This window comes from Chiloscyllium punctatum, chromosome 4 (assembly GCF_047496795.1).
Source record: "Chiloscyllium punctatum isolate Juve2018m chromosome 4, sChiPun1.3, whole genome shotgun sequence".
In the NCBI taxonomy this organism is placed as follows: Eukaryota; Metazoa; Chordata; class Chondrichthyes; order Orectolobiformes; family Hemiscylliidae; genus Chiloscyllium; species Chiloscyllium punctatum.
The window spans coordinates 38,434,084-38,458,446 of NC_092742.1; the positions used below are offsets into that span (position 1 = coordinate 38,434,084).

Here is a 24,363-nt window from a genome sequence, read left to right on the forward strand (position 1 = left end):
ATATTAGTGAATAAGTGTTAGGGTCCCAGGGTGTTGGGGAATTGCCCATTAAAGGTTTAAACTTTCCTGTCAATTTGCAAAGAGTCTGTGCTGTGAAATGCCCAAACAGTCCCTACACTTAACTTTGAGGGTATGTCTGTATCTGACCATTGAGATCTGGGTATTCATTCAATTGATGTTGTAATTTACAGTAATGGCCTTTTGAAGATTGTAAAGATCAACCTAGCCATTACATTTTAAATGCTCGACTTATAAAATCTGATGTGAAATGAACTTAAGGCTTCCTTTGATATCTATATTCACTATGTCGTGACTGCTGGAAGATGAGGAGCTTCTGTGTAGATAGAGCAAAACCAAAGTGATATAAGCTGACCGTACAGATCTTTTAGAAAGTTGGCAGGGTGCCTAGAATCATGTGTTGCTCTATAACAATAGCTACTGTGAGGTATTGTTGCTATGTTTTGCCATAGATTTTAAGTGGTATACTCAGTGAGGTGGCCTACTTGCATAAATATGTTCCAAAGACTAGTAGATCTATACATTTATGAACTGTCTGAATCATTTCTGGAACAATGTAGTGCTGAAATTAGAATGTAAGTCAACATCAAATCTTGCAAAACTATGAATTCATGTTTGTTGAAAGTCTCAGCTAGAAACATCAAAGTTGACTCTCTCAATGTTATGGATTGTATAAGGAAATTTAGATTTGTCCACATGGACTGTATGCTTCATATATATAAATTTTTACATATATTTTTATATATCTATCTAAATAATCAAGTTTTATAAATCTCTCCACTTCTAATGTGTGTACAGAATATTTAATGAGGAACAGTAAAGTGTCAGCATTTTCTTTCCTTAGAAGTACCTTCATTTATCAATATTCTGAGAGATTGTGAAGTTTTTCTTCATTCGTGATGTCACTTGGGCATTTCATCATTGCTCATTGTGAAATATTGGTGTCTTTTTAAATTACAATTCTCTGCACATGTACCTGATCAACATTTATCTCACTAGCAAAATACTTTCAGGGTCTGAAAACAAAAAGCAATTCATCTACAGTCACCCCAAATTACAAAAACTTGAAGAGGTTGTTGTGGGACACTTCAAGACTTGGGCTGAATCTGGAGGTAAGGTGTGTCTAGACTGTGGTATTGATTTGTCAAATAAAGCTAAGAACTTGATTGTTTCTTTTCAAAATTTTTTTAACCTGTGCAGTTTTGTGAAGATAATGTTTTAATTTTTAAAACTTTTCTTAATCCATTACTGAAATTATCTTTTCTACAACAATCTTATTTTTAAGCTGCAAAGTAGTTAAATTGTACAGAGCTCTCTTCTATTTGCTTAGATTTGGAGTTTACAAATATCAATGCTGGACATCGAGCGCATTAGTAATATTAAGGATCAGGATTTGGCTGCTTCTGGCATTTGTAAATTTAGTGCTGCAATTGGTGACCAGCCTGTACCTTGAAATACTGTTTTGGTGACGTTGCAGTGATGATGGTATTAGACTGGAAATTCCAGGAATTTTCAATGTTAAACAATGGTGATAAGAATCCAAATTGGGTGGAGCATGGCTTTGATTTGGTGTGTAATTTTTTTGATTAGTGGAGGGATTGGAGGATGATTTATGTTGTACTGTTGGGATGAACGGGCAACAATGATCAGAGATCTTCAATCCAAATGTTGATGAGTTTTCAATGAGGAAGATGTGGCTGCACCCATCCAGCTGTTTAGGCATTGCCTCATACTTTTCATTTGAGTTTTAATAGATGATGGAGAGGTGTTGAGGGATTGGATAATGCAGTTGTATAATTACAGAAAGTAAATTCAATTATAACATGTTTTATAGTGTTGTAGGAATATAGCACATGCTTTCATTGTAGGCAATAATTTTGCAGTTAACATTTTTTTTTGATAAAACATATTTTAATGTTCAACAAGGCTCAAAAGGAATTCATTGTCAAAAAAATTACGTGGAGGCTATGAAAGTGGAATGCACGCTCAGCACTGGTGAGGAAATTGGTGCTTGCAATCCCCAGTTTTGATTTGATTTAATTGAACAAATAAATTGAACTTGGCACTTCAATTTTCCGAACAGCATTCCTTCTGTGTACTCTGAGTAGCCAAATTGAATCAATAACACCATAAGACTGTAAGACATACGAGCAGATGTAGGTAGGTCATTTAGCGCACTGAATCTGCTCTGCCATTCAGAGATCTTGTCTGATTTGATAATCCTCAACCTCATTTTCCTGCCTTTTCCCCATAACCTTCAATTTCTTTCTTGATTTAAAAATATGTCCATATAGTTATATGTACTTAATTATATGTACTTAAATATATATTTAGTTGTACTTTGAATATACTTAATATCTTTTAATGATCCAGCTTCAGCAGTCCTCTGAAGTAAAGAATTTTACATATTCCGTTCCCTTTGAGAAAAGGAATTCCTCACCTCTGTCTTAAATATTCAGCCCCTTATTCTGAGATTATGTCCTCTGGTTCCAGAATCTCTCACAAGTGGAAACCACCTTTCCACATCTACGCTGTCAAATTCCCTAAGAATGTTGTATGTTTCAGTAAGATCATCTTTTATTCTTCCATATTCCAATGTGTAGAAGTAGAATAGTAGAAGTGGCAGATGGAGTGCAATGTGGGAAAGTGTGATGTCAAGCATTTTGGTAAGAAGGATAGAAGCATGGATTATTTTCTAAATAGGGAGAAAATTCAGAAATCTGAAGTGCAAAGAGACTTGGGAGTTCTAGTCCAGGATTCTCTCAAGGTAAATGTGCAGGTTGAGTCAATAGTTTGGAAGGCAAATGTAATATTGGGATTTATTTTGAGAGTATGTGGATATAAAAGCAGGGATGTACTTTTGAAGCCTCTATAAGACTCCGGTCAGACCACATTTGGAGTATTGTGTGCAGTTTTGGGCCCCATATCTCAGGAAGGATGTTCAGCTGAGGTTCAAGAGAATGGTTCCAGGAATGAAAAGCTTAACAAATCTATACATGGTGGAGTTTAGAAGGATTGGGGGGGGGGGGGGGTTGTTGGTAAGACATTTCCATTGGCAGGAGAGACTAAGATACGAGGGCGCAGCTTTAGAGTAAAAGGAAGAACTTTCAGATCGGAGATGAGGGGAAACCTCTTCAGCCAGAGAGTGGTGAATCTCTGGAATTCACTGCCACAGAAGGATGGTGAGGCCAAATCATTGAGTATATTTAAGATGGAGATAGATAGGTTCTTGATTGTCAAGTGGATCAAGGATTACGGGGAGAAAGCGAGAAAATGGGATTGAGAAACTCATCAGCCATGATTGAATGGTGGAGCAGACCTGATGAACTGAATGGCATGATTTCTTCTCCTATGTCTTTAATGCCTTATAGTACAGGGACAATGTATTCGATGTCTCCTCATAATTCAGCCCTTCCTGGAGTCAGCCTAGTGAACCTTCGCTGGATTGCCTTCAATGCCATATATCTGATTTCTTCTGCTGCTTCATTGGCTGTTAAACTAATTATCTCCACTTCATGACTGCTTTTCAGGTCCAAAAATATCTGAAGGAAAGAACAGTGGTGTAAATACTCGTGTTATGATTTTCTCCTCATTTCGGGACAGTGTTCAAGAGATTGCTGAGATGCTCAGCAGACATGACCCTCTTGTGAGAGTCATGACTTTTGTTGGGCATTCTTCAGGAAAGAACACAAAAGGATTTACGCAGAAGGAACAACTTGAGGTAACCTGTGGTATGGCAACTTTCAAGCACTAGTCTGGAGTTTGAGGAATTTGTGTTGTCCAAAATTTACTCGAGCATATACAGTGGAAAGATACTTTGTGAATGAAATCTTTCTCCTCAATAAAGAGGGAAGCCATTTTTATACTCCCCTGGAGAAATCTACCTAGTACAAATACCCAATCAAAATGAGAGTTTCTGTAATCATCTTATTCCAGCTTGTTAAATTAGAAGGTAAAATTCAATCAATTCTGTGTTTAATCAGCTTTAAATTTCAATCAGTTACTATTAGTCCTTTTTAACAATTGCAAAATCAGTGAGCAATTTAATAACTCATAGTTGCTCCATACTAGTACTCCTGGTTGCTGCATACCAATAATTAACTTGAGATTGTGTAAATGCATGCTTCAAAATATATTCTGAGAAATTTTTATAATGCTGCAAGTAATCAATTAATGTAAAACTCTCAGTATCGTAAGAATGAGAGAGTTTATGATATTTACTGACTTTGTTGTGATAAAAGGTAATTTCTGTGATTGCATAGTGAGAATTAAGTTATTCAACAGAAAGTTGAACCAATCTTTAGATCCAAAATGTCAAAACCCTGCTAATGGTTAATCAAGTAGGCTTGTTTCTTAACAGCTGACCAAGATAAGTTCTATGAATGACCTTTGAAGTGAGTAGCTAAAATTATTCCATTTTAAATTATTAAGCGATCCAGACCATTATTTTTTTCAGTGAAGGCACACTTCATAGGATTGAGTAAAGACCCATCCTACTGTTTTCTCTCCACCTAAACCTTCTGAGGAACCAGCTAATTTGAAAGCTGTCTTTATAATTAAAAAAAAGACTCTTATCCCTTAAACTGTTTAGCACCAACAAGCTGCAACTTTTCTGCTGTAATGAATATTTTAGAGGATTTACACGAGTTCAGTTCCCTCAAGATCTCCAGAATCAATTCTACAGTTCGATTCCAGTCTAAGGAGAATTAAACTTTCCAAATCTGTAACTACACATACTGCTTTGCCAATACATAAGTGGCTGTGTTTAAACCTGGCACATCAAACAATTATTTTACTTATGGATTATTGATACCTTTTCTACCATTAAAAATCTGAATCTGATAATGTCTGAGTTTAGACCTCTCCAGCAAATCCAACTTGAAAGCATAGTCTTTCTGATAGCTTAATACACTTAAGTTATGACCCCCCGCTCTGAGCTGGGAGTTGTTTTGAGGAGGCGTGTTGGTGTTCATGTTGGTGATGAAGAAAGGTAGGGGAGGGAAAGGTTGCATGATGTGATTTTTCCTGAATTGTAGCCATTGTAGTCAAAATGTGTTTTTATACTGGTTGATATTTTTAGTCTGGCAAGTTTATACAATTTTCATTGCAAATTTTAGTGCATACCTCTATAATAGAAACAGAAGACTATTTTAAAATAGTATATGGAAAATGGAATTTTAGCATTTATTGCTTAAGGAAAAGTAGGTAAGTGTTATTGCAACTGTACAAGGCATTAGTAAGACTGTACCTGGAATATTGTGTGCAATTTTGGCCCCCTTACTTGAGAGATATAATTGTCTTGAAGGTAGTTCAAAGGAGGTTCACTTAATTGATGGCGTTTACTTTAAGGCAGATTGAGCAGTTTAGGCCTTTCTGGAGTTTAGAAGAATGAGAGGAGATCTAATTAGGTATATTAGAAGCTAAAGGGGGGTTGACAAGGTTGACAGAGAAAGGAAGTTTTCTCACATAGGGCAACTTAAGATGAGAGGTTGCAGTTTTAGGATAAAAGTTAGCAGATTTAAAACAGATGAGGAAAAATGACCTCTCTCAAAGGGTCGTGAATCGACTAAATTCTCTACCTCATGTTGCGGTGGATGCTGGGACATTTTGTAAATTTGAGGAGATAAATGAATTTTTATTGTCCAAATGTGTGTGTGTGTTTTTTTAGTAATGGGTTGAAGGGTTACGAGGAGTGGACAGGAAAGTATACTTCTGCCTTGGGACCTTCCAACCACATGGGATCAATGTCGATTTCATCAGTTTCTGCATTTCCCCTCCCCCAGCACTGCCACCTTGACCTGTCCTATCTGTCCATCTTCTTTCCCACCTATCTGCTTCACCTCCTGTCTGACCTATGACCATCACAGCCCATCTTTATCTACCTATCGCATTCCCAGCTACTTGCCTTCAGCTCTCCCCACCCCCATTTATCTCTCAGTCCCCTTGGGCCATCCCCTCATTCCTGATGAAGGGCTTATGCCCAAAGTGTCGACTCTCCTGCCCCTTGGATGCTGCCTGACTGGCTGTGTTTTTCCAGCACCGCACTTTTTGACTGATTTCCAGCATCTGCAGTCCTCACTTCCTCCTTGCTGAGCTAAGATCAGCCATGATTTGATCAGATTGCAGAGTAGGTTGAATTGCCCACTCCTGCATGGGGCTTCTTATTTAATGATGTCTGTACACATTTGACAAATAAACCTGGTACCATCTGAAAGCTATACATGTGCATTGCCATAGACAATTGACTGGTATGATGTAATTACATATTCACTCGAGGCAGTTCATGATTAATGTTGTTGTTCCTGAAAATGGTAATTCTAGCTTCATTTTACTTCATTCATACTTTGTGTAATTCTTGAATAATTGTTCTTGAGGGTTTGGAGGTGCAGTTGCATCATAAATGTCTTGATGTAAATTGGAAAATTATCATATAATCAATAGCTGAATTCAGAATATTGATAAATGATGTTTTCTGCGTATTTATTTATATTGGTGTTTTTCTGGTCAGAATGCAAATGAGATTTTAGGATAGGCTAGTTTGTTGGGATCTCCTTTTGTAAAGACAAAGATAATCTTAATACTTTATAGCAGTTACATTGCTTGAAAAAATCTTCATTTCCATATTTTCTATGTAAGGTTATGAAACGCTTTCGGGAAGGTGGTTATAACACATTGGTTTCTACATGTGTTGGTGAAGAAGGATTAGACATTGGTGAAGTAGATCTCATTGTTTGCTTTGATGCCCAAAAGAGCCCCATTCGCTTGGTACAGAGAATGGGTCGGACTGGCCGGAAGCGCCAGGGCAGAATTGTGGTTCTCCTTGCAGAGGGACGAGAAGAACGGGTAAGTTTTGTTTTTAAAAAAAGAATTTGGGAAGCATAATAGCCAATGTTGTGACTATTGCAAAAATTTTGTCTTTATGTGCATTGAATTAGAATCAATCTATGAACCTATACTATGTTTACTTTGCATGAATGACCCCTCCACACTAATAACTTAACTGTCCTTAATTTAGCTCAGCATTTAAAAGCCTAAGGGCAAATATAACTGCTCTCTTCAAAATCTCTAGGTCAAGGGCAGCACAAAAGAATGAAATTCTCAAGTAGCTTAAATGTGCATTAAAATTTTGCAAGTCAATTCATCTCAACATGTAAGGAAATGTTTATGTAGGTTTGTTATTTTGTGTTCATTAGTAAGGGGATGAGTAACAAATGGGAGAATTGAAGTAGTGTGTAAGAAATTCTATAGTTTGGGCTTATAAGAATAAGGGTCAAGATTGTGGTGCTGGAAAAGCACAGCAGGTCAGGCAGCATCCGAGGAGCAGGAGAATTGATGTTTCGGGCATAGGCCCTCATCAGAAATTCCTAATGAAGGGCTTTTGCCCAAAATATCGATTTGGCCTGACCTGCTGTGCTTTTCCAGCACCACACTCAACTCTGATCTCTAGGATCTGCAGTCCTCATTTTCTCCTAGTCTATAAGAATAAACTTAATTAATATTTTACTTTTGCTTGTTTAATTTTTTTTCCCTGTTAGAGTGACTGAACTGAAGTAGTATAATTTCTAACGTAGTATAATTAATTGTTGCATTGGATTTGTTTTTATTGATTTCCTGATTGACCTAAGTGGTTTAAAGATTTGCCATGACTGCAGGGAGGAAGTCTGTTTGGTATGGAAGTCACTGTGTACATTAGAATATGCAGAGTTGCATCTTTTTGGGGGGATGAAGAAAGGATCTAAATCTTTTTTAATGTATATTTGCATGTTGGCTTTATGGTACACTGTCCAGAAAGGAAAGAAACAACCAAGTAGGGAGATGAAAAGTGCAATTGTGAAAGCCATTTAAAGTTACAGGAAGTTGTTTTGAATAATAGCATGGGAGAACAGTGATGCTTTATTACTTATGAAGCTAATTTCCATTAATGGCTATGTTTGTGTTTCTAGAACTACAACCAGAGTCAATGTTCGAAACGGAACATTTACAAAACTATTGTAGGAAATGGCAACAAGTCCTTTCACCTTTACTGTAATAGTCCACGCATGATTCCTGACGGTATAAATCCTGTTGCACACAAGATGCACATTACCACTGGCGAGTATGAATCAAGCAGTGTATCAAAGTATTCATCAAAACCAGGAAGAAAGTCGAATATTTTACTTCCAGAATCATTCACGTTACACAGAAACCCAGGTATAACAGAAAGCTAAGTGATACTTTCTGCATTTGTGAATAGATTAAGCCAGAATTTTTAATAAAAGTTTAATTTATAATTTTATAACCTCATTAGTTTACATTCGCTTATGTGTCTATTGTATAATGTTGTACAGTTGCATGGCTTTTGTGAGAAGTACATTCAAAGTAATGGCTTTTCAGATTCAATGTTGATACTTTTGAGGTTTGGAATCAACTCTTAATATTTAATTGAATTTGACTTTGTCAAATTTAATTAACTTAAGGGTATAGAATGCAGCATATTATGTGCAACAATATAGTATGAAATAAAATCTCGAAATATCTACTTTTCATTTCTGCCTGTGTTAATGTTGCAGTTGGACATCCTGGCAGCTTTTTTAACACATTTTTTCAGCTTTTAATGTCAATATTGTTAATTTTCAAACTCTTTAAATTTGAGTATAGGTTAGAAAGTCAGCTTTGAAGCATCTCAAAATGTCTGCTCAATCTGGTCTATAGTGAATCAATATGATTTACTCCATAAAATCTACAGAAGTCCAATAAGGCAGCTCACTATCCCTTCTCAAGAGCAACTAGAGATGGGCAATAAATGCCAACTTTATTTCTTATGCACTGTGAATTATTAAATTTAAAATATGCTTTGACACCAGAGGGAATTTTCTCATACAGAGCACCTCTTGGAAAAAATGGCATTTGTTCAAGCTGCGTTAAAAGAAAATGTATGTTATTGAAAGTCTTTCTCAGGAACACTTTGATAAACATTGATTTGCTAAGCAATTTGGGAGTGGCTCAGAGCCAATTGTGTTGGTTAGGGACATGGGAGTCACGTTGACCAGACCAGGTAAGCATGGCTGGTTTCTTCAGCAAAAGGCCATGAATGAACTAATATAGGTTTTTATAATAGCAGAAAGTGTTTAAAGAAAAATGTCTGTGCCAGTTTGTTTTGATTTCTAGTTTAAAAAAAATTCTTAGAGACATGGTTTGATTTGAGCTGGCTTTTTCAGTCCAGGCTTCTAAATAGCTTTTGATCTAATAATCAATACAAATTATTAGACTTTGGCAGTGTTTGTCTAATAAGCAAAGAACCTATTTCTGAGTTGGACTATTTGTCTCAATTTGCCGGTAACCTTAATAACCCTGATTGTTCTTGAACTTCAATGGAATTTACAGCACCACGTCAGGCCAGTCAGCCTAAAGAAGTAGGCTTGATGTCCATTCTCCGTTGCACCCTTAACCACACTACTTACCAACTTCTTGGAAACCCATCAGCAGAACCTTCGTTCCTTTCTGTCTTCCCTCTCTTGTATTGATTATTGTCTTGTCTATATAGTGCTATTTGCCTTAAACTGCTCAGTGTGGTAGTGAGATTCTCATTATAACCAGTCTCTGGGGAAAGAAGTTTTTGCTGACTTCCTCTGTTATTAGTGACTATTTGATATTAACTATAGACATACCCATAAATGGAAGCACCCTTCCCTATCAGACTTGTCAAAAAAATTATATTCAATCATCTCTTAGTTCTCTGTCCATAGAAGAGAGCTTCATATTCCTTAGTCTTCCTGATAGATATAACCTCTTGGTTCATTTAATAACCTTTTATCTAGGTAGTTGAACAAATATGAATTGCTGGTGACAGTTCAGTGTGATAGTTAACACTGGTGTTTCTTACAGATTTTTTTTTGTTGATGTGCTGTCATAATGAAACTTTATCTGATATAAAGTATTGCTTGAATTGTGTTTTACTGTTTGACTTGATCTTGTTCATTGGCTGTCAGACCTGCATGTTTTCCATGTTGCAGAAAACTAATTGGGTAGGCAGAATGCCTTCGTCATCATGCACTTCAATCATATCTACACAGTCTAGGACTGTACAAAATGTTAGCAATCAGCTTATCATTGCATAAAATTTGTAGTCCATCATATCTATACTCAGGTAGTTTTTACTTAGCTATTTTTCGTCATTCTTTTCTAACTTGCTCTCTTTTTCACGCTTATAAAACTATCACCCAACTCAGAAATGAAACTGAATTGCTGCATGGAAGAGAGAACCTGTATGAAAAGAAATAATTACTCTGAAATACATAGATTCGTGATCGTGTTTTCTCTGCTGCACTAATTTTACACAGACTTTCTTCCAATTCGTTCATGAAACTTTGATTTATCTCCCTTGAAATGCTTAGTTATTCTTTATAACCTGAATCTGGTTTTAGAACTTACCATGCTTCAACAAACATTGAACTATCCTTGGTCTGTTCTTGTGCGATAGATTGAGGTTTTAAGCTCTATAGTTGTGTACAAAGGTCTTTATGGTAGTTTATGAATTTTCTTTCATTGAAGGTCAGTCTGCATATTGACACTGTTTGTAAGGAACGACAACTTGCGTTTTTAATCAATGCGACGGCATTTAAGATGTTTACATATGAAGATTGGAGTGAAAAAATGTATTGAATAGATAGCTTAATAAGATAATTGGAGAAGCTAGCTGCTCAAGAATTAAAATTCAAAGACAACAGTACAATCTTGTCAGAATTCTATGTTCTGATGTGAACCAAAGATTGATGTATCTTTGTCAGAATATCTTAAAGATATTAAGATTGTCTCCTCCAAAGCTCTGTAGTTGGCAGGACGACCTGTGTTAGTCGCAGCAAATAAGGATTGCTAATCATTAGGCACAAGTTGTGAAAAACTAGTTCTATTTTTATGGTGTCCCACCATGACTCTGACAGAATTATTTGAGTACTTTATAGCCATTTGTTAAAAATGTAATCATTTGTGTTGTTAAATGGCATCTGTTTTATAATTCATAACAGATTACAACCACTGAGCAATTTTTTTTGGGTGATAGCTGTTAAGGAAAAAAGATTGCCTGAATGATTGGGAGAACTTCCTTCTCTTTGAATAGAACAACTAATTACATCTCCTCCAAAGAACTGAACCTTTAAGACTTAAGAACTTTTGCAGCACGAGCATCTGATTAAAATTTAAGTCCTGGTGTAAGACTTGAGTTCATCACTTGGAGTCAGGAGGAAATGCTACCATTTGAACAAAGCTGATCTATAAAACTTCTACCTCTACATTTTAAATGTTTGTGATTTGTTTAAAAGCAAGATGGAACCGGAAATAATGATCCCAAGTTATGACACAAAAAGACATTGTTGTTGAAATTTGGCATCCTTGTCAATATCTAAATTCTATCTACTCAGTGCAGTGTACATTCTAAGTTCTTTTGAGTTTTGTGTCTCTCTTGTTACAACTATATTTCAAAGGATGATTGAGTAATGAAATGATACACTAATTGTTTAATTCATTACATTCAAATGTTAGGAAATGAGGGAGAAGAGAACAAAGTGACCTGCTTTATACCTTTTCTAATTTCTTCTCTCCTTAAATGTAGAAATTACTTGAGATAGTTTGCTGAGGAAATGTGGTACTCAGTCATACCTAGGCATAGGTCAATGAAATGTTTCGAAAAGTACTTTTCTATCCCTTCAGCTCATGGCCTTTGGGAGAAATTTATGTTCCTCATGTTTTGTCCTTTTGAACATCCCTGATTTTAATTGCTCTACCATCATTGACCACGATACGGTTTGACTCGAACCTAACAATTTGACTTAATTACAATTTTAGAATGGCTGTCTTTCAAACTTCAAGTTTACTAGTCCTGATTAGATACTAGACCCATTCCATATGTATTCCAAATAAACAGAATTTTTTTGGTTTATTATAATGTACTAAAAAAGTCATACTCGGTCAAAGCATTAGGCTTACAATCAGAATCACAGAATCCCGACAGTGCAGATAGAGGCCATTTGGTCTATGAGTCTGTGCCAGACTTCTGAAGAGCATTCCCACAACCCTATCTCTGTAACCCCACATTTACTCCAGCTAACACACCTAGCCTGCATAGCCCTGGACACTATGGGACAATTTAGCATGGCCACTCCACTTAACCGGCACATCTTTGGACTATGGGAGGAAATGGAACATCCAGAGGAAACCCACACAAACGTGCGGAGTGCATGCGCCCTCCACTGTCACAGTCACCCATGGGTGGAATCGGATCCCTGGATCCTTGGTGCTGTGAGTCAGCAGTGCTCACTTCTCTCACCATGCCACTTCAGCCAGTTCATTGCAGGATGCCTGTTTGGGTTGCTGGTTGACTGAGCAGCAAACTCCTGTTGATTGATGTCCTCCTTCTGTTGTAACTCTGTTCTTGTGCATCAAACCTGTGAGCTCTTGCTGACTAATAGCCTCTGTGTATTATCAGGCACGTAACTCTAAATGGCTGGATGGTCAGTTTTGGATTGGCCTGATAGTCTGCCCATTTCATGACTGATTTCTTTAAAAGTAATGGTCATCTTACTGACATCACTTCCTACTGTCATCTCATTTATTCTTTAACATGCTGATCACTTTACAGGATTGTCCCTTTTGTAGCTGCTTGTTTCCCTCTTTTGTACTTTTGTACAAAAGTGACCATTGTAAAACAAAGCTGCCTCTTTAGGTAGAACTGCGTCCACTTCAAACATATTCACATTTGTCAGCCTAAGTCAACATTTGTATGAGCTAACTGAATAACACAATTGTACGTTTAACCAGGCACTTTTCCCCTACAGAAACTGTTTAATTACTGATCACAGTGAAATAGTGAATAATTTAATTCCTCTCTTAATTAAGTCAGTTATTGATTGTTGAAAAGCAACTCAATTATGCAATGTATTTAGTAACTCCAAAGCTTGAAATACAACCATCTCTATACTTTCCTTTCCTCCTTTTAGATGTTCCTTAAAGCCTACTTTTTGACCTAGCTTCTGGTCATTTGTCGTCTTATTTCCTTGTGTGGCTAGGTCATATTTTGTTTTCTAATACTCCCTGTGAATTACTGGCAGACTTTATTAATAAAAGGTGAAATATAAATTGAAGTTATTGCTTTTCTCTGGGGAAAAATGCACTATTTGAAAATACAAATTTGAAATTATCTGAAAAGTTATTTGTTTTTAAAATGACATGAAGGAAATCATTTTCTGCTGTGAGATATGTTTCTAAATTTGTTTTTGCAGTAATAAAACAAACCAACCCTAAAGAAGATGGTTTGTTAAGTCCAGAAGAATTTGAATTTTGGGACAGAAAATTCCGATTGAAAAGTGAAGATTTAGGAACACCAAAATTTGTGCCAATTCCATTTGAGTTTGTAAAGGATGAGCCAATAACCATGGTAAGTTATGAAATATTTCATTCATTCAGCATAATTTACAAATAGAGAATGCTGTTGCCTATGATATGGGAGGGAATAAATTAATATTGCATCTTTATATTTGCTCCATACTACTGTTCTTTTTCATCATTTGGCCTCAATCTCTTCTGTGTAAAGTTTTATTTTTAAATTTACACAAGTCTTTTACTTTCTTTATGGACAAATGGTTTCAATGTCATATTCGTCAATCAAAGATCAAGGCTGACATATCAGTGCCATACTAAAGGAGTGACATTGATGAGTGAAGGCCCTATTTGCCTTCACAGGTAGTTGTGAAAGGTCCCATGGCAGTATTTTGAAGATGATCAGGAGAGTTATCTCCTGTATCTTGGTGAATATTTATTCCAAATCAACACACGAAAGCTGCTTAGCTGTACGTTATCAAATTGCAGTTTGTGAGAGTTTGTCATGTTCAATAGGCATCTATGCTTTCCACTTTACAACTAGGTACCACACTTCAAACATCACTTTTTCAGTGCTTTGAGATGCTTGGTGGTGATGAAAAACATTATATAAATGCAAGTTAGAAGCCTAGGCGATGGCCTACTGTTATTATTGCTCGACTATTAATCCAGAGAGGTGAAAGTGAGGACTGGAGATTAGAGTCGAGAGTGTGGTGCTGGAAAAGTACAGCAGGTCAGGCAGCATCCAAGGAGCAGGAGAATCGATATTTTGGGTATAAGCCCTATGGAACCTGCTGATCCCACATGGACTCCAGACTACATTCAGACCCCGTAATTTGGACCTGAACAGGATACCCAGTGCACACTACCAATCCGAAACCTTCAGCAACGATTCTCTTTCTGGATCCTCCCCTCCACGCTAGCAGCCGTACACTGCCACCTACTCTACCTGCAGGCAGCCCTGTCTCAGCTCAGGGCCACACTCTCCCAGACCTGCAACAGACCACTGCTATTCTACATCCTCAGAAGAATTCATGCGCTCAACAAACTGTTTTTCTCTACCATGTCAGGCATAAAAGAACATAAGTTAAACAAACTTTCATGTACTTATCTCAATACACTGGTTTCCTCGACCATTTCCTAGCCTTCCCCTGGCCTCTGGAACTGTTCAGACACCATTAGTCATGTGGCTGCTTCTTCCACAACTACTAGGGTGAATGCTGACGTTACTTCCGCCCCCGCCGCTGCCCGGACCGCAACCCCTGCTGACCACACCACTTCCGTGATCGCCGTCCACCCAACCACCTCAGTGATTGCTGGGAAGACAACTGCTGCCCCTACCGCTGCTGGATCCACTGCTGGATTTACTGTGTCAAGCACAGACGTGATACTTACTCTGCATGTTATTTCCACCCCTGCAGTTGCTGCTGCCGCAGCCACTTCCACCCCAAACACATCACTCTCCTGGCCACAGAAGACTCTTATCATTGATGTCACTTCTGCCACCAGTGAAGTCATCCACTGAGAACCAGACTGCAACGTCACCGCCATCACACATGACATCACTTCCAACCCATGGACACCGCTGTAGGCTCCACTTCTGCCCCCTTTGTGAGTGCCGCTTCCATTGGTGACTTCAGTCCTGACCCTGTGATCACACCCACTCAAGTGACTGTCTCCACCCCCACACTCAGCTCCATGTCCAGCCCTACCCAAGGTCCTAGCTCCCATCCCTGCTGTGTGTTTACCATTCCCCCAGATCTACCCCTCACTGAGTGCGAATGTTTAGTCCACAGCAAAGGCCTCCCCTTCATCCCTCTATGATCCCAGATTAATGAGTTCAACACACGTCGCGAACCTGAACACTTCTTCCTTCACCTCCGGGCCCACGTTTTCAACCAAAACTCCCGTCCACCCACTGAGGACCCTTTCTCCCGCTTCCAACACACCTCATCCATCTGAACACCACGTGCTGCCCTGTTACCTTCCTTTGATCTCTTCATGTCAAACTGCCGTCGTGACATCGACTACCTCAATCTGTCCATCCCACTCGCCCAATCCAACCTTCTGCCCTCATAATGCTCAGCCCTCCACTCCCTCCACTCCAACCCCAACCTCCCCAGCAAACCCGCAGACAAGGGGGGAGCAGTAGTAGTTTGGTGCACTAAGCCAAGCCAGGCGCCAACTCGCAGACACCTCCTCCTGCCCCCTCGACCACAACCTCACCTCCCATCACCAAACCATCATTTCCACAACCTCATCACCTCTGGAGATCTCCCATCCACAGCCTCCAGCCTCATCGTCTGTGAACCCACACTGCCCGATTCTACCTCCTCTCAAAAATTCACAAACCGGATTTCCCCGGTCGACCCATTGTCTCAGGCTGCGTCTGTCCCACTGAACTCACCTCTGTCTACGTTGATACTGTCCTGTCCCCCTTAGTACAGGAACTCTCCACTTCTATTCGGGACACCACCCATGCCCTTCACCTCCTCGTTTCCCTAGCCCCCAACACCTCATCATCGCCATGGGCGTCCAGTCCCTGTACACATCGATCCACCATGACGAAGGCCTCCATGCACTTCGTTTCTTTCTGTCACACTGTCCCAACCAGTACCCTTCCACCGATACCCTCATCTGCCTGGCTGAACTGGTCCTCACCCTCAACAACTTCTTCCAATCCTCCCACTTCCTCCAAACTAAAGGGATAGCCATGGGCACCCGCATGGGACCCAGCTATGCCTGCCTCATTGTCAGATATGTGGAATAGTCCATCTTCCGTAGTTATGCTGGCACCACGCCCCACCTGTTCCTCCGCTATATCGATGCGACCAAACCCCCCACTCCTCCGGTCCTCACCTTCCACTTCACCAACCTCCGCATACCTCAAATCTTAGCTGTATCCATAAATAAATGTGGCCACAGCACTGAACCCTGTAGGATGGTGCTTACCTCCCCTTAAAACAATATGCCTTTTTATTTCTCTCGAAACCTATCTCTGTTTTTCTCCATCGGTTGTATCAGCATTACAGATTAAAATCTATGTATCTGCCAACATTTTTTCTCAATGCAATGTGAGTAACAATATGGTGATGATCAGATAATCTGTGTTTGTGTTGTTCAGAGGATAGATGTTCGCTAGAACACTAGCAATAGAGTCCCTACAGTGTGGAAGCAGTCCATTCAGCCCACACTGACCTTCCAAAGATCATTCCACTCAGACCCACTCCATCCTTGTAACCCTGCATTTCCCATGGCTAATCCACCTATACTGCACACTATGGGCAATTTAGCATAGTCAGTCCTCCTAACTTGAACATCTTTGGATTGTGGAAGGAACCCAGAGAAAACCAATGTAGACACGGGTAGAATGTGCAAATTCCACACACAGTCGCTTGAGGGTGGAATTGAACTTGGATCCCTGACGCTGTGAGGCAGCAGTGCTAACCACTGAGCCACCATGATGGTCTTGCTGTTTAAAAAATAGTACAATTCATCCACTTGAACAGACAGATAAGGCTTTTCTTTAACATCTTATCTGAAAGAGGACACCTCTGACAGTACTACAGTCCCTCAGTACTACACCGGAGAGGGGGGGTGTCAGCCTTGATTTTTGTGTGTTCCATGCCTGGAGGGAGACTTGAGCCAGAACTTTATGGCACAGATGTCAGAGTTCCAGCTATACTTGGACAGTTTGGCTAGAGGCATAGCTAGTCCTGGAGCTTAAATCTTCAGTACTACTGCTCGAGTATTGTCAGAGCCTTTGCAGCATCAAGTGTTTTCAGCCATTTCCACCGATGTTATATGGAGTGAATCAAGTTAGCTGAAGACTGGCATCTATGATGCTGAAACCGCAGAATAAGGCCCAGAGGGATCATTCAGGATTTCACAGTGAACGTGATTGCTCCTTTTCAATATTTGTTTTTTGTACTAACTTAGTATGCCCCCCAACCATTGAGAATAGGAATATTATGAATACTTCTTCTCTGGTTCGTCATTTCGATTTGCTCCATTACATCTGAAATTTAAAAAATTTATTCACGGAATGAGGGTGCCACTAGCCAAGCCATCTCTAATTGCCCAGAGGGCTGCGAAGAGTCAATTACTTGGTATAAGTCTGGAGTCACATGTAGGACAGACTGGGTAAGGGTAGTAGATTCCTTGCTGAAAGGACGTTAGTGAACCAGATGGACTTTTCCAAGAATTACAATTACAATGGAGTTAAACTCTTACTTCCAGAGTTTACTGAGTTCCAAATACGGCATCTATCGTGGAAGGATTTGAACCTGGGTCTCTGGATTAACACTGCAGCGATAATACCATTAGGCCATTGCCCCACCCTATGTAAGGCTTGGATGGTCCTGTTTTATAGTTTCATCAGGTTGGCACCTTATTTTTAGTTTGTCTGTGTTGATCCTGGCATGATGTCCAGCATTGTTGTTTGAACCAGGATAGATCCACTATAGAATCATAGAGTCCTGCAACACAGAGACATGCCCTTTGCCCAAACTGGTACATGCCGACCAAAATGATTTTCTTGGATTTGCAGTAAAGCCCAATCCAAGCTGGAAATTCAACACTAAATCTTCTGTGCAAGTAATTTATATCCTTCACGACTCAACATTGAGTTCAACAACTTCAGCCATGAACGCTGTCCTCCATTTTGATTACCTTGTCCTTCCCCACCCCACCTATGTTTTGTTTATTAGGTTTGTTCTTAGCAAAGCTGACTTTTTTTTTCTATCCTTTAACACCTTTTCATTATGATCATTCCCTTACTACTATTAGCATTCAATTTGACTTTTGTTCATGGCACGCTCACCATCTATTCTATTTGTTCCTCCTTCTCCTTTGTCAACAACATAAACACCAACAGTTTTTAGCCCTGGTCAGTTCTGAAAAAGTGTCATGGGACTCAAAACGCTAGTTTCCTTCTTTACAGTTTCTGCCAGACCTGCTGAATTACTCCATATTTTCTATTTGTTATTACTGTACCTTACTGCCTGAGGTCTCTGGCAGAGCGGTTTGAGAAATCAAGAAGATTACTTCTCCTGTTGTGAAAGGCTTCAAACATAATTCCAAGGAATTTTTACATGACCATGATCAGTCTCTTGATGATATGATCAAATAAGGGATATATTGGGCCAAGAGATTACAGATTGAGCCATTACAGGCAGAACTGTGTTTGACCACAATGTGTCTTGTGGTTCCCCAGTTTCGGGCTGTTAGATCTGTTCAGGATCTGCCCCATTTAGCATGATGATAATGTTTCATAGCTTAGGGATGTTCTCAGTGTGGAGACCATTTGTTTTCACGACGCCTTAGCAGTGGTCATTCCTACCAAAGCTGTCACGTATGGATGAGTCTGCAACTTGTCAGATTGGTGAGGATGAACATTCCCCTTTTGTTGGTTTTCTCATCACTTTGTGACCATCCAGTCTGGCACATCCTAGTTGGGTTTTTGAGAATTGGTCAACACAGTAGTAATGCCGCCAGAGCACAGAGGCAGAATATGTGCCATCCATATATTGCACTGCTGCAGTTTACCCAATGCTTGTTCAAAGATGTCTCAGAGTGCATAATGTTCTCAAGGGGGAGAGGGCCCAGCAGGATGTCATTGTACACATTGGAACCAACAACATAGGAAGGGAAAAGGATGCGATTCTGAAGGGAGAACAAAGAAAGTTAGGTAGGAATTTAAAAAGGAGGTCCTCGAGAGTAGTAATATTTGGATTACCTTCAGTGAGGGCAGGAATAGGATGATAGAGCAGATAATGCATGGCTGAGGCGCTCATGTATGGGAGAAGGATTCATATTTTTGGATCATTGGAATCTCTTCTGGGGTAGAAGTGACCTGTACAAGAAGGATGGATTGCACCTGAATTGGAAGGGGACTAATATACTGGCAGGGAAATTTGCTCGAGCTGCTCGGGATGATTTAAACTAGTAAGGTGGGGAGGGGGGGATCCCAAGGAGATCAATCTGAGACTGGTACAGTTGAGAAAAGAAGCGACTCAAACAGTCAGGGCATGCAGGGACAAAGCAGAGATCAAGGTAGGACTGATAAATTAAACTGCATTTATTTAAATGCAAGAGGCCTAAAAGGGAAGGCAGATGAATATGGTTAGGAACATGGGACTGGGATATCATAGCAATCACAGAAACATGGCTCAGGGATGGACAGGACTGGCAGCTTAATGTTCCAGGATACTAATGCTACAGGAAGGACTGAAAGGGAGGCAACAGAGGAAGAGGAATGGCATTTTTGATAAGGGATAGCATTATAGCTGTACTGAGGGAAGATATTCCTGGAAATACATGCAGGGAAGCTATTTGGGTTGAACTGAGAAATAAGAAAGGGATGATCACCTTATTGGGATTGTATTATAGGACCCCTAATAGTGGGCAGTTGGGAAACACATTTGTAACGAGATCTCAGTTATCTGTAAGAATAATAGGATGGTTATAGTACAGGATTTTAACTTTCCAACCGTAGATGGGACTGCCACAGTGTTAAGGGTTTAGATAGAGAGGAATTTATTAAATGTGTACAAGAAAATTTTCTGATTCAGTATGTGGATGTGCCTATTAGAGAAGGTGCAAAACCTTTTTTTTAGATTAGATTACTTAGTGTGGAAACAGGCCCATCAGCCCAACAAGTCCACACTGACTCTCCGAAGAGCAACCCACCCAGACCCATTCCCCTACATTTACCCCTTTACCTAAAACTATGGGCAATTTAGCATGGCCAATTCAGGTAAAGGGATGGCTGGAAAATGGGAAGCCTTCAGAAATGAGATAATGAGAGTCCAGAGACAGTATATTCCTGTTAGGGTGAAAGGATGCAGGTATTTCTGCATGTGGTCTCGTAATTTCCTCCCTTACTTCCCACAATATTCTGGAATACATTAGATCAGGTCTAGGAGATTTATCCACCTTTATATTTTCTCAGACCTCCCAAACGTCCTCTTCAGTAATGTGAACTGTTTTTAAAACATCAAAATTTATTTCTCTCGACTCCATTTCTTCCTCCACAATAAAAACTGACACACAATATTCATTTAGTATTGATTTGAGGCTGAAACATAAAGTTTAGCACTTACTCTTCACTAAGTCTAGGCTACAATGTTATGTTTTTTAACCAACTAATATGAATAATTGTGAGTAATCAATTTTGTTTGGAAGAATAGAAAAGCAACTTTTACTATCTAAATGGGAGAAACTTCAGACTGCTTCAGTATAGAGATCGAGGTGGTTTTGTACATGATCACAGGTAGTATAGAGGTACAGCAGGTAATAATAAAGGAAAAGAGCATATAAAAGTAGGGAGGTGGTGCTGTAATTGTACAAGGAATTAGTGAAACTTCACCCTGGAATATCGTGTACACTTTAGTCCCCTTACTTGAAGATGGATGTACTTGCATTCTAGGCAGTTCTCAGAAAGTTCACTAGATTATGAGGATAGTGTGTGAAATTTGGCATCGAGAACTGTGAAATCAAAACTTTTTAAATAATCAAAGACTGTTCCTGGACTGTTCTACTGAATTAATAATAAATAGTATGGAGCAAATTCTTTAAAATTCATTCATGGGATGTGGATGTCACTGGCTCGGTTAGTGTTTGTTGTCCATTCCAAATTGCCCAGTTGAGAGTCAACCCTGGAGGTCTAACTGGGTATGTAAGATGCCAGTCGAAATTGACAAAGTGGACTTAGGGTGGATATTTCCTTTTCTGGAGTAATCTAGAATGATAAATCATAGTTTTAGGACAAAAGGTAGCAGATTTAAAATAAATGAGTATTTACTTATCTCAAAGTGCCTTGAATCTCTGTAATTCCTGCTCCAGAGTGAATCATTTACACTGAGATAATTTAAGGAGGAGAGATTTTTAATTAGTAATGGAGTAAAGATTTATAGAGAGTAGGCAGGAAAGTTGAGACCAAGATGGCTTCAGCCATGATTTTACCATGATCTGGAGATGCCAGTGTTGGACTGGGACGGATGAAGTCAAAAATCATACAATGCCAGTTTATAATCCAACAGATTTATTTAAAATCATAAGCTGTTGGAGCATCGCTCCTTCAGGTAGCGTGGAGAGAGGTGCACAGATACTGAATAATTCTGTATTATGATTATACCAAATGATGGAGCAGGCTCAAAGGACTGAGTTGCTTACTGCACTCCATATTTCTATAATTACCATCTGCTGTAGTGGGATTCAAATTGGAGTCCCCAGAACAGTACTTGGGTCTCTGGATTAATGATATTACCACAAGGCAATCACCATTGCCTTTGTCTCCCTTTTGTACTTTTTAATTCAATTACATTCAATTGCATCTGCCTTTCCAACCCTGTTTCATCCTATTCTTTCTTCTGTGTAAAGAACATTTACTTGCACCTGTTTTTTTTTTAGAAAGAAATTGCACACTTCCACCTTTAATCTGGCTCTTCTGTCAGAATTCTCATCTGTACCTTTGTCATTTTTCAGGATCTGTACTCTCCTTAAGGGTCAGCACATCCAATATGCACTGATGCTTGCATCTGTCATCAAGTCCTCATTAGCCTGTCACTGCAAACCCATACTTGGATTTTACTTGCATTAGAAATGTAAACTTCTCATCTTCAGGCTTTAATGCATTTCGTTGGCTTAAATACATTCACAGCCTTGCTCAACACCATATCCGTAGGCTGTCCTAATTCTGAAGCATCATTAACTCTCCACCTTATAACTAATGCTGTATTCTCGTTCCCCATTCTAAATTATTGGTGCCCTGTAAGTCACCTAGATCACATGCTTTTATATTCTTTTATTCATTTGCAGGATATGGGCACCTCTGGCTAGGCAAATATTTATTACTAGCTCAAATTACATTTTAAGTGATGGCCAGTTACCACCTTGATCTGCTGCTGTCCATGTGGTTGGAGTACACCTACGGTAGTGTTAGGGAGGAGGATCCTGGATTATCACCCAGGGACGTTGAAGGAATAGTGATTAGGAAGAGCTGGTTTCAAGTCAGAATGACATTGTTGAAGATGCTGGAGGAACTGTTGCCCCGCATCCTGCAGATAGTACACAGTGTTGTTATTCAGCTTTTATGTGTAGTGAGTGAATGTTGAAGGTGCTGCTTTGAGAGCCAATCAAATGGGCTGTTTTTTTTTCTACATGGTGTCAAGCTTATTGGAACTGCATTCATCCAGTCAAGTGATGTGTTCTGTCACACTCCTGACCTGTGCCTTGTAGATGTTGGAGAAGTTTTGAGGAATTGGGAGGTGAATTACCCACTGTAGAATTCCCAGCCCTTGACCTGTCCTTGTAGTCAGTGTTTATGATCAGTCAAGTTCAGTTTCTAGTTATTGTTAACCCCCAGGATGTGAGTAGAGGAGATTCAATATAAGTAATTACTTTGAAAGTTAAGGGTTGAGCATGGGGTTCTCTTTTGTTGGACATAGTCATTGCCTAACACCTTGTGTGGCCCAAAAGTTGTTTACTATTTATTGACCTAAGCCTGATACTCTCCAGGTCTTGTTGCATTTGGACCATGTACTATTACAATATTGAAGGAGTTGCGAGTGGTTCTGAATATTGCGCAATGATCAGCCACTATTCTGATCTCTAATTTTATGACGGAGCGAAGGTCATTGATGAAATGGCTGAAGGTGGCTGTGATCTTTGCTTCATCAACTACCTTAAAAATGTGTTGCTGGAAAAGCGCAGCAGGTCAGGCAGCATCAAAGGAGAAGGTGAATCGGCATTTCAGGCATAAGCCCTTCTGAAGCTTTTCCAGCAACACATTTTTAAGCTCTGATCTCCAGCATCTGCAGTCCTCACTTTCTCCTTCATCTACTACCTTCACATCTTGAAGACACTTGTCCTTGATACAATGTTTGTTTATTGTTTCATGCATTTCTTTTGACTTGCTGTTCAGTTTGTGTTTTTTTTTAATGCTCCTGTGCATTAATGGGAGATGTTTTCTTCATTATTATTGCTACATTTACTGTGTCTTTAGAATATTATTCCTTGAAAATGTAAACCTCTTGCAAATTGTGAAGTCAGTTTCTACCTCTACTAAAATTTGTTGTGGTATTAATCCTTGTAATGTCCATTATCCTTTTATTCTTGAAAGAAAATTAGGCTATAATCATGTGGTAAAAATGAAGTAAAAATTAACTACATAATTGCCAAGTTACTGATGTTCGTATGTTACAGGAACATGAGTGTGGTGCAATCCATGAACTCTCTCTGTCAGAGTGGAGCCTTTGGCAAAATCGTCCATTTGCTACCTATTTGATTGATCACTCTGATCGCTGCCTGCACTTCATAAGCATTATGGACATGATTGATTTGATGAGACAAGAGGAGGTCAGTGAGATAAGAGTGGCATAACTTTTCAATTATGAAAAGCATTACTTCCAATTAAGTTCTAAATTGTATACTTTGTTACAATATGTTTTTTTTTTATTTCAAAAATATACTTTATTCATAAATGATTTGATGGTCTGTACATTGGATCATGCCATACATATGTCCATATTTACAAACACAGATTCGACTTTATTCTTGTCCTTTACAATCCTGTGCATTTTTTCAATCTTGTATATATACATATATTTGGCTGAGGCATCAGCAGAGCCCAAAAAACGTCTGTATGGGCCCCCTGTTCTTCTTTCGGCAGGCCGATCTTACACGGTGGTCTTTCCCCACCGCGCCTTGGCGGCAGCTGCCCCAAGCTTCAGCGCGTCCCTCAACACGTAGTCTTGGACCTTGGAATGTGCCAGTCTGCAACACTCGGTCGGGGTCAACTCCTTCAGCTGGAAGATCAACAGGTTTCGGACCGCCCAGAGAGCGTCCTTCACCGAGTTGATGATCCTCCAGGCGCAGTTAATGTTCGTCTCGGTGTGAGTCCCGGGGAACAGGCCGTAGAGCACGGAGTCCCGCGTCACGGCGCTGCTCGGGACGAACCTCGACAAGCACCACTGCATTCCTCTCCAGACTTCC

General features: G+C 39.4%; 1 protein-coding gene across 3 annotated transcripts in view; it reads left to right on the top strand.

Annotated features, from left to right (window-relative positions):
* Window positions 1-24,363, top strand: part of fancm (FA complementation group M) — a 176,952-nt gene that overhangs the window by 66,842 nt on the left and 85,747 nt on the right. For all 3 annotated transcript variants that reach the window (XM_072568442.1, XM_072568440.1, XM_072568443.1), the window contains 6 exons: window positions 1,032-1,130; window positions 3,549-3,739; window positions 6,655-6,861; window positions 7,962-8,208; window positions 13,272-13,426; window positions 23,575-23,727. In XM_072568442.1, coding sequence (XP_072424543.1) covers window positions 1,032-1,130; window positions 3,549-3,739; window positions 6,655-6,861; window positions 7,962-8,208; window positions 13,272-13,426; window positions 23,575-23,727 — 1,052 coding nt within the window. The remainder of the gene's footprint in view (window positions 1-1,031; window positions 1,131-3,548; window positions 3,740-6,654; window positions 6,862-7,961; window positions 8,209-13,271; window positions 13,427-23,574; window positions 23,728-24,363) is intronic.